The sequence below is a fragment of the Coturnix japonica genome, chromosome 24 (genome assembly GCF_054131305.1).
Source record: "Coturnix japonica strain WE chromosome 24, WE-NBRP24, whole genome shotgun sequence".
Classification (NCBI taxonomy): domain Eukaryota; kingdom Metazoa; phylum Chordata; class Aves; order Galliformes; family Phasianidae; genus Coturnix; species Coturnix japonica.
In genome coordinates this window covers 7778743-7789002 of record NC_140686.1, presented here as the reverse complement: position 1 = coordinate 7789002, position 10260 = coordinate 7778743, and the positions used below count along the sequence as shown (strand labels likewise).

At 43.3% G+C, this 10260-nt stretch overlaps 1 protein-coding gene across 2 annotated transcripts; it reads right to left on the bottom strand.

Moving 5' to 3' along the window:
• Positions 1–474: 474 nt before the first annotated feature.
• Positions 475–10220, bottom strand: LOC107325031 (gametocyte-specific factor 1-like). Of its 2 annotated transcripts, none has more exons than XM_015885504.2 (7): positions 10091–10220; positions 5619–5710; positions 4276–4402; positions 3268–3354; positions 2755–2815; positions 1821–1909; positions 475–1104 (listed from the first exon to the last, which is right to left on the bottom strand). In XM_015885504.2, coding segments are annotated over exons 1-7 (480 nt in total). In that variant the 5' UTR covers positions 10113–10220; the 3' UTR covers positions 475–1102. The 2 variants fall into 2 exon arrangements, with proteins under 2 accessions (XP_015740990.1, XP_015740991.1); XM_015885505.2 differs by having other exon boundaries at positions 1821–1903.
• Positions 10221–10260: the final 40 nt, after the last annotated feature.

Sequence of the window (10260 nt, the reverse complement as noted above, 5' to 3'; positions counted from 1 at the left end):
GACACGAAAGCCCTTGGCCCTGCCACTTCAGAATAGGTGTCATTTAACACACTTCTTAAATATTCCTTGCCCTGTGGTAAACACAAAATAATCAGAAAGAGCTTCATCCCAACAATCCATACTTAGATTTTAAATAATCTTAATGCTGGAGGTAAGGGAACCATGCTGTTTTATACCCTTACACAGCTAGTTAATCTTGCCTTCCCAAATCACTAGAGGGAGAGGGAAAATGACAGCTTTCCTGCTTGTTGTGGTTTAGGGTAAGGGAGTTACAGCACAAAGTACTGCCAGCCTTCCACCAAATGACAAATGAGCTCCTTTATCAAACAGAACACACATTAATGGGGATGAACTAGGGCATCTGTCTGTAAAATTACAGATGGCTTCCTGTGTAAATACCTGCTTACTCAACAGAACAAGAGTACAGCAAATACTACAGTTGCATTTTAGAAAGATAAAACAGATCCAAGGCCATGCGATTCAAAATCTTTTTATTATGAACTATCATTCTGAACAACAAGAGTATTAACAGAAGCAATCCTAATTTTGCACATTATGCTAGACAACATACATTATTTTACACTGGCAGTAATGCTAATGGTAAGAAGTCAGTATTTTTGAGGATCAACTTTTTCAAAACATCAGTGACATTAACTTTATTCTAGGCAAATACCTTGTGTTGTTTCTTACTTTTCTGTGCTTGTAATTTAGGTCTTATTTTGCACTTTGCATTCATTTTTTAGAAACATATTGTTTAATCCAAACAATTCCACAGTCCCAGATGTACTGATAGTGAATTAAAAGGAAAGAACTGTTACATTAGAGCTTTCAAACATGCTGTAAGCATTAGAAAACTTTTCTCTAAATAAGAACTGCAAAACCCCAATGGAAACTTGACAAGTACTTAAGCCTAGATTTCAGCTGTGTACGTGCATATTGTAAGGACTGCATAATTGCACGCTGTAAGGGTTGCATATTATAATTGCATGTTGTAAGGGGTTCACGGAGGATTTTCCATTACTGTATGAATTGAAGCACCATGCACCCACATGACGAAGTGACAGCTTATGGCTTGAAGATGCAATGACACGATCATGATGTTTTCTAGAAAGAATAAAACCCAGATTTATCCTTTGTGGACACAGTCAGATGCTGACAAGATAAAAAGCAGAAAGTGCATGCACAGAAATATACTTCTAGGTAAAGATCATTTGCATCAAACTACAGAATCACCAACCTTGGAAAAGACCTACAACATCATCCAGTCCAACCATCTTCCTATCATCAATAGTTCTCACTAAACCATGTCCTTCAACACAACATCCAAGCGTTCCTCGAACACCTCCAGGGCTGGTGACTCCACCACCTCCCAGGGCAGCCCATTCCACTGCCTGTCCACCCTTTCAGAGAAGTAGTATTTACTAACGTCCAGCCCCTGGCGCAGCTTGATCTTTATGCGGAGATGCAATAAGTCTCAGCCTCCTTCAAGGCCGAAGAAACTCCCACAACATACTTTATGTTTTGCTGGCTATTAAAGACCCTCAAATATGACTTCACTAACCACAGATCTTATGACTGCTGGTCATAAAATAAAAAAACATACAAAAAATAAAATAAAATATACAAAGGATGCTTCAGAGAAAGGATACAGAAGATAATCCAAACATCAGATTCCTTAGGAAAATTTCAAGAATAATATTATATAGTATCTCTCCTGTCCATGTAGTTGCCACAAAGAATTGCTAGCTATAGCCAGAAATTTTATTAGCTGTCACTGTCTACAGAAGTTACAGCACCCAAACCACATGCACTCTACTTACATTCTTTCCATGATGCAGTATATGGGAAGGACTCAGGAGCACGTACACTTGAAGGAAGGTAATTCTTCTGTCCAGAGGTGACACTGCAACTGAAAGAATTTAATTACTCCTCTTGACTAAAGTGCAAATTTATACACTTTAATAAAGTATGGACCAGAACAGGGACACAAGGAGATGGTACTTTGTCACCTGGCAGTGGTGACATTTAGAATATCTATATATGCTCTAAACACTAGAAAGTCTTCTGGAGATTGTTATGAGTGAAACTAGACAGCACTGTTGAAACCTTTTACGGGAGAACTATATCATGCTCGAGCCCATATATAACTGCAGGGCTGCCAGCTGGAAAACTGTTTCTGCACACTGTCTTAGACAAACCTTAAAACATAATTTAGCGAATCTGGTGCGGTAATCACACCTCATATACAGCCTGCAATAGCTATCTACTGTTGGCTCAATGATGCCAGGCAAGGCAGTTCCATCAAGTGCACAGCTGTCCACCACACTTCTTCATCTCAACCTATACTGTGATTACACTTTACAATGGGCAAGAGGCCATTTCTATTAACCCAAGGCCCTTATGCCAGCACATCTGCCAAGTACAGAGTGACAAGAGGTCACTCCTCCAAAGTGAGGCATCAGGCCACATTTCCAAGTCAACCTCTTGGCACATCTCTTATACATTGGCCAGATATCCAGCAGAACTGCACACTGGCCAGCCCCTCAGTGTCCTCATCTAAGGGCCAGTCAAAAGAAAGAAGGTAACAATGAACCAGCAGCATAAAAACATCCACTGTTAGTGTTTTCCCTCTTCCCTGGGTCTGTACACCAGCAAAGCCAGCAAATGTCCAGTAATCAAGGCTGGACTGGAAGTAGGCTGCAATATTTTTCTTTACAAAACACTGTTGTAACTTATGAAATATGCACTCCTTACCTGTTCATGCCAGAGTTGGTCATGCCCCAAACAAAAGGGGAATTTGGCTGCTCTAGCAACTCTGCAAAAGTAAACAGATGATGTGGCTCAGCACTAAGAAACTTTAGTAAGAAACAATTACATCAGATTGGGAGAGTCTTTGTCATTATTTTGACATGCTCAAGAGGGAATAGTAGTTGATCTTGGTAAGTGTTTGTTTCACTGTTATTTAATTGAGGAACATAAAAGTTATCATGCTTCCATTTTTATCATTGCAGAGAAGGTAGAATAGCTTTTATGGAAAAGGGTGGATGTTTGGAAATGTATCTCCAAGTCAATCACAGCAGGCATGCCTCCATGCCAAGAAAAGCCTGATAAGCCAAAAGATGAACATTTAACAGTAAAGAGCATAAGCAGAGTGTCGTACAAACAAAGCCTAAGTGAATGGCACCTTTGAACTCATGGTGTCCCAAGTAGGATGGAGGACAGAATCTGAAAGAAGGTCGTAGAGCGGAGGAGGAAGAAGTTCCCCACCTGTTTCCCAGTCTTCATCACATGGAGGCGCCTGCCATGTGCTTACAGCATTCACCTCATCTCTTTGTAAGCCAGAGGAACAACATGCTTCAGGAAGAGAGAAAAGATCAGTGACTGTAGTCTGTCCTGCTCCAGAAGTGTTAAGTACATTGGATCAAACTGCAAAATAGTTCTTCGCTTTACAGGAAACTCCATGTAATTCAAACAGGTAAGTTATGCCCAGGAGCCAAACGCTGATCTGATTTTTCAAAGAGCAAGAGATGGCTGCATTCCCTGGGAGTTGGCAGCAAGAATGCTTAAGTGGAGAGGAAACCTGTTAACATGAATGCTGGCATGACTGTTAGCCTCACTGCAACTCTACAGAAGGTGGAAAGCTAACTGCTTTTTAGTGTGACAAAAGCTGAAGAGGCACTGCAGAGAACTGAAAAGACACTGTGTAGCACACTATGCCATTCTAAATAATCTGGGACAGAGCCACCTGTGCTGTCTCACTTGGGCAGGAGACAGGAATTTTAATGTTATGGCAGACAAAGCAAATCAATAACAGAAAACCCTGGAAGAGGAGCAGACCAACCTCTCAGTGGGAATAAATGACTCAGGTTGCCCCAGCTGCAGGGATTTTCACAGCATCTATTTATGGAAATCTACTTTTCACCTGGCACCAGTACTCAAGCCTGAGTTACAGGAGATCATCTGTACTGTCCTTCTAGTAAGCAAAACATCACAGCTCCTGGCAGTGGTATGTCAATATGCAGTCTTGGACACAACCATTTTGTTCAAAAAGCCTGGGAACAAAATACATGCAAGGCCTATCTTGCACATCTGCAGTGTTGTAATGAACCTATTCAATAAACTCAATCAAGTAAGACTCAGGTTTCTGAAGGCTGCTATGCCTTGCAAAACTACAGACATTAAATGACTCTTAGTTTTGTTTATCATATGAAGCATCTGAACAAACAGGAGACCTTCAGTCCCTAAGGTGAACCTGCATCTCAAAATCTCTCTTACCTATATCATACTCAATGAACACTTTGTCCCTGCACTTCGATATGTGATCAGCGAGGTCGGCTTGAGGAACTAGATGGCGAGCATTGAACGGGCATGTGGCCAATAACTTTGCAACTTCTGGGTGGCTCTGGAGAAGGAAAAACAAAAATCATGTGCCAGATCAACCAAGTTCACTTTTCCTTGTGTTTTCCACAGATTAGCAAGAGACAGTGATTTGGTGGGTGGCAACCCTGCCCACGGCAGGCAGGTTGGAACTATATGATCCTTCCAACTTGAGCCATTTTATGATTCTACAATAACTAATGATGTTGCTTTAAAAAAAGACTAAACAAGGAATGGTAAAATACCAGCCAGATACTTACTATGACCGCAAGATGAAGCTGTCTAACAGACTTATTTAAAACACAGTTCATTAGAAAAAAACAACAAAGAGATCTGATTCAAATGAAAGTCACCCTCAGACACAGCCTACAATTTGCTGCAATGCTGGCAATAGGGCCACATGGTTTAAAGCACGGATGAAGCTATTTCAAAAATAACAGGGAGGAGATGTTAGGTAAATCTAAACCATTCAGATATTTCAAAGCAAGTCAGCACACAGCCAGAGAAATTCATTAACTCTTTCAAAACACGTATTCGTAGAATCACAGATTATCCTCAGTTGGAAGGGACCCACAGGAATTATTAAGTTCAGCTCCTGGCACCATACAAGATTACCCAATATTCTGAGAACGGAACATTCACCCTACAGCTGCATCCACTGGAGCACATAGCACTGCTATACTGCTTTGAAAAAAATACATTTGATAACTTTACTGGTAAGCTGAAAGAGGAACAATTCTCAGCAGAAACCAATGCTCAGATAGTAGCATTTGATAGGTTAAGTAAAACAAACCTTGAGGGTACAGAGGAAAATAAAAGATGGAATGCTTCCTATTACACAATTTGTATTCAAATTATATATAATAGATGGAGAGGTAAAAAAAAACCCAAACAACTCTCTCCCATACATGCTGAAATCAGGATGTCTAGTTTCTGCACATATGCACATTAAATACCTATTAGCAACATTAAAAAAAAGCTATACAGCAGCACTTCTATCACTTAACAAACTGCAACATCCAACCACTTCTAATGAGACAGATGAGGTGCACATAACTCAGCCTGAATTTTCTCTTGAACTTTAATAATAATAATAAAAAAATAAATATATAAACACTAAATGGGATTATTTGTAAAAAACTTACTCAAGTCATCCAGACAACACAATGAGTGAGAATAAGCATGCTGTTTTTACACGCACACAACCCCCATCTGGTGCTTTGTTCAGCAATTCAACTTACCCTCCTGCACTTTACAAGATGATAGGGAAATCGACAGGCTCTGATTTGATGCTGCTTGTCATATGGACACTGTATTAATCTCTCTGGATCATCTAATAGAATTGAAGAACAGAGAGGAAAAAAAAAAAAAAGAACAACTATTAATAAAGACAAGATGTAACATCAGTAACAGTGAAGCAGAAAAGACACACCACCACATCAGGGACGTCATTTCAGGAAGTTAAAGGAGTTGTTCTTTCTTTGAAACTCATTGTTAAGGCAGACGCCTGCTTTGTGTAATGAAACAAATCAATCTGCAAGTTTGGGGTGACTGGGACATTGTCAAAAAAAAAAGAGGTCATCAGGTACAGTGCATAACAGCTTCTTAAGATGCCTTATTAGCTAGGTAACCACAGGTACTCAAAATTAAAAAGACAACAGTACTTCTCCAGCGATCTTAGATGAGACTCTCTGAGATGATGACACACCCACCAGGGCCCTCAGGAACTTCTCAGCCAAGTCTTTTTTGATGAACGGCCAGATTTGCTGGAGGAAGGATTCCAGACAATTTAGTTTAATTTCTGAGGAAGCAGCATGCTTAATATAATGGAAGAGACTTTCAAGTGAAACTTCTCCCTAATCAAGGAGCTAAGAAGTTACCAAAACACCTAATACAGGCAATGAACAGGGAAGCATAAGTACATACATACTACTGCTGTTTAGCCTCTCTGCTGTCATCGTATCCTCTTCTGTCACACAATTGGTGTTCAGTTGTCTCAAGAGCCAGGTCAGGGAGCTGTTGTAGCCCACAGGCTGACAGCTTGTCAAGATGCTTTTCCCAAATCACACTGAGCTGACTTCATGTTCTGAGCCACTAGGAAAGAAGAACCTAATTCTTCTTTGCCAGCCAGCTGTGCAGCATTGCTTATGTCAGCACCTCACTGCCATTAGCACTTTAGGGTCATTACAAATGCTGAAAATCAAAGACTTCATCATTAAGATGCTCTGTCAAGCTTTATACTGGTTCAGATTTGCCTCAAATTATAGAATGGCTTGGGTAGGAAGCGACCTCAAAGAACATCTAGTTCCAACCTCTCTGCTGTGGGCTGGATGCTAACCACCACATCAGGTTGCCTCGGGGCCCATCCAGCCTGGCCTTAAACATCTCCAGGGATGGGGCATCCACACCTTCTCCGGGTAGTCTGTTCCAGCACCCAACCACTCTCTCAATGAAAAACTTCCCGACACCTCATCTAAATCTCCTTTCCTTTAGCTTTAAACAATTTCCCCTTGTCCTGTCACTACCTACCCATAGAGGCCCCAGATCTGGATGCAGTACTCCATACGGGGTCTCACAAGATCTGAGTGAAGGTGGACAATTACTCACCCGCTGTCACCTCCCCCATTGATGCAGCCCAGGATACTGTTGGCCTTTTGGGCTGCATGCACACACTGCTGGCTCATTCTAAGTTTTTTTCTGCTACCAGGATCCCTAAGTCCTTCTCTGCAGGGCTGCTCACAAGGAAATCCCCCAGTCTGTATATGCATCTGGGACTGCCCCAGCCCAGCACCTTACTCTTGGTGTTCTTGAACCTCATTAGGTTTACGTGGGCATTATCAGCACAAAGAAGAAAGCAAGGATGATTACCTGATGGAGAAGAAAGGGAGCCCTTACTACTACATCAAACAGCAACCACAAAAGTCACACAGCTGGACTGGCCAGGTAAAAAGATGCAGTTATTAATCCAAAGACTCCAGTAAACACGGGCTCTGGTTCATGGAAACCACGCAGAATGCCACCCTAGTAAGCACTGAGCTAATGGGATGCTCCTTGGCTCTGTTACTGCACAAGTCCAGTCTGAATAAAACCCATTAAGACCAATGTGGTATTAAGAAGCAGACATTCATTACAGAGATTATATACACACATGTAGATATTCAGTCAATTTCCACAAAGTACCCACCTAAAAATTGCTCATAACAGTCTCACAACAGCAGGATAGGGAACCCATCACACAACAAAGCATGTCTGTGGCACCAGAAGCTCATGATCCCTTTTACCAGACATCCTCCATATATATACCCATACCTCAAAGGCTGTTTGCCCTAGAGCTCCTGAGACTGGCTCCGGAGCCCAGCCACTGGGCTGCACTCCCATCCTGCAGATAAAAAAAATGGAGAAGCTGCTTGCAGAATCCAAGCTTTTTCTTATGTTGTAGTATCTTTCCACTAGTCTGTACATCCACTGACAACTTATATTTTGATTGCAAAACAAAGCAATGAGGTGAGTGGTTTTGAACCCATCAATGTGGTGACAGGAAGCAGCAGGACACTAATTCAACTTGGCAGTAAAAGATGAGGTTTTTTTCCCTCACATATCACAGAATGACCCAGGTTGGAAGGGACCTCAAGGATCATGAAGCTCCAACCCCCTTGCTGGCAGGGCATCACCCCATCATATCACCCCAAGAGCAGGATGTAAAACCATGGCTTTAGCTCTCAGCCGCCACTCACTCACCAGGACAGCATGGTGTGTGGCCCTGCTGCACCCCCACCCACCTTCCAGCTCCATCCTGCCACCTGCTTTCTGCAGATCTTTCAGGGCTAGGACACACTCTTCTCCCATGATTTCTGGACCCATTTTGGGCACTGATGATGAGGAGGGTCCATAATGGCATCACCTGAAGCACTGTGAAGTCAGGAAGTGTCACCAAAATCTGGGAATGAATCTCACCAGCCTGAATGCCAGGTTAGATAGCCAACAATACTTTATTGCAGTACTGGTGTACATGGGTTGCCCCATCTAATGTGCATACATAGGAGCCGAAGCACACAGATTGTATTACATTCAGCATGTCTGAATACTCATACAAAGTGCCCACCTGCTCCAAGAGTTGCTATACATATTAAAATCTCATACCACACACAGAAAAACCCTGTGTGCTGTCTAGGTTTCTAACACACTGATCTTGCTCTTGTTCCTATATCAGGCACATGTAACTCGTGGCAGTAGAGGACGGACCTTCCCACCACTATTCCATTACATTTGTTGCCATGTGACAGATGGCAGCGCAAATGCAAACTAACAAAATGGCACCTGACACGCACACGAAGCAAAGATGTGGAACAGAACTCCTCCATGCAGAAAAAATGTCACCCAATGACGTTCACACACACTTAAACGACATTAAAGGAGACCAAAAAGTGGATGTGAGCACAGTGAGGCAATGGCTGGTGCATTTCATAGAACCACAGAATCACCAAAGTTGGAAAGGATTTCCACCTAGTTCAATTGGCCACTTACTACCAATATTGTCCCACTAAATCATGCCCCTCAGTACAAAATCTAATATTTCTTGAACAGCACCAGGGATGGTGACTCCACCACCTCCCTGCGCAGCCCATTCCAGTGCCTGACCATTCTTTTAGAGAAGAAATTTTTCCTGAATCTCCTCTGGTGCAACTTGAGGCCATTCCATCTCATCCTACTGCTAGTTACACAGGAGAAGACACCAACCCCCACCTCACCACAACCTCCTTTCAAGAAGTTTTTGTCTAGACTAAACAATCCCAGTTCCCTGAGTCAACCACACAAGACTTGTGCTCTGGACCCCTCATAGCCCCACTGTCTTTCTCTGGACATGCTCCAGGACCTTGATGTGATTCTTGTAGTGAGGGGCTCAGAACAGAACACAGTACTTGAGTTGCTGCCTCACCAGAGCTGAGAATAGAGGAATCATTACTTACTTCTGTGCTCCTGCTAGCAACAGTACTTCTGATACAAGTGATGCAATTGGTGACGTGATTCTTTACACTGGAAGCAATGGTGAAAGCAACAGCGTGACACCTCTGTTGGCACAGAGTTTTGAGAAGCACAAATACACTGTTTTCTTTACTAGTGAAAATCCATAGCAAGTGGTGTTGACTATGTCCAAAATCAGGTTCTTTTTATAGCTGTGAACGTACACTATTGAACAGCGTTATTGTGCTCTTCGTATCCACTGTGGTTTCCAAGAAAATAAATAAGAGGCAACACTTTTGGTGCAACCTATGTATATGTGGCCCAGGCAAAACAAAAGGCGGGCCACCAGGCACCCGTATTACCAATCCTAGCAGGGTAGTGCACCTCACAGCCTGCAGGATGCTGAGACTCTGCTCCTAAGCTCCTGCTGATGTTCCCAGCATCCCAAATGCTCTGAATTAACTGCAGCAACAATGCAATTCACGGGCACAAAACAATCGCATGCAGCAAGCATTAGAGAAGCTGCAGATCTCCCTCTGCTCGATTCGCGGTGTCAGCTTAGTCACACAGAGACAGAACCAGCCTGTAACACCCCCTGTCAGCTCGCAGCAGGCCCAGCTCTCTGCTTTGGGATTCCGGACGGGACAAGGAGGGGAAGGAGAGCAGAGCAGGGTAGGCCGGACCGGGCCCAGACTGCAGCACCAAGCGACCGCCTCTCCCTGCCACCCGCCGACCCCACCTCGAGCCTCACCCAAGTCATCCTCTGCTTCCATAGCGGTGAAAGGCTGCGGTACCGGGCGAAACGGAGCCGAATCGAACCACCCCTCCTCACGGCCTCGGCCTAAAGCGACCCGCCGCTCTGCCACGCTGCCGTGCTACCCACTCCGCGCATGCGCGACGTCTCCTAGCAACCACTTCTCC

What these genes read in the sequence shown, in the direction of transcription:
- LOC107325031 (XM_015885504.2), bottom strand. Translation starts at nt 10,112, where the DNA reads ATGGAAGCAGAGGATGACTTGG. An exon ending in TGATGAAGACTGGGAAACAG is followed by an intron (nt 2,816 to 3,267) that starts GTGGGGAACTTC and finishes TTACTTTTGCAG; the next exon opens with AGTTGCTAGAGCAGCCAAAT. An exon ending in ACCAACTCTGGCATGAACAG is followed by an intron (nt 1,910 to 2,754) that starts GTAAGGAGTGCA and finishes AAATTCTTTCAG; the next exon opens with TTGCAGTGTCACCTCTGGAC.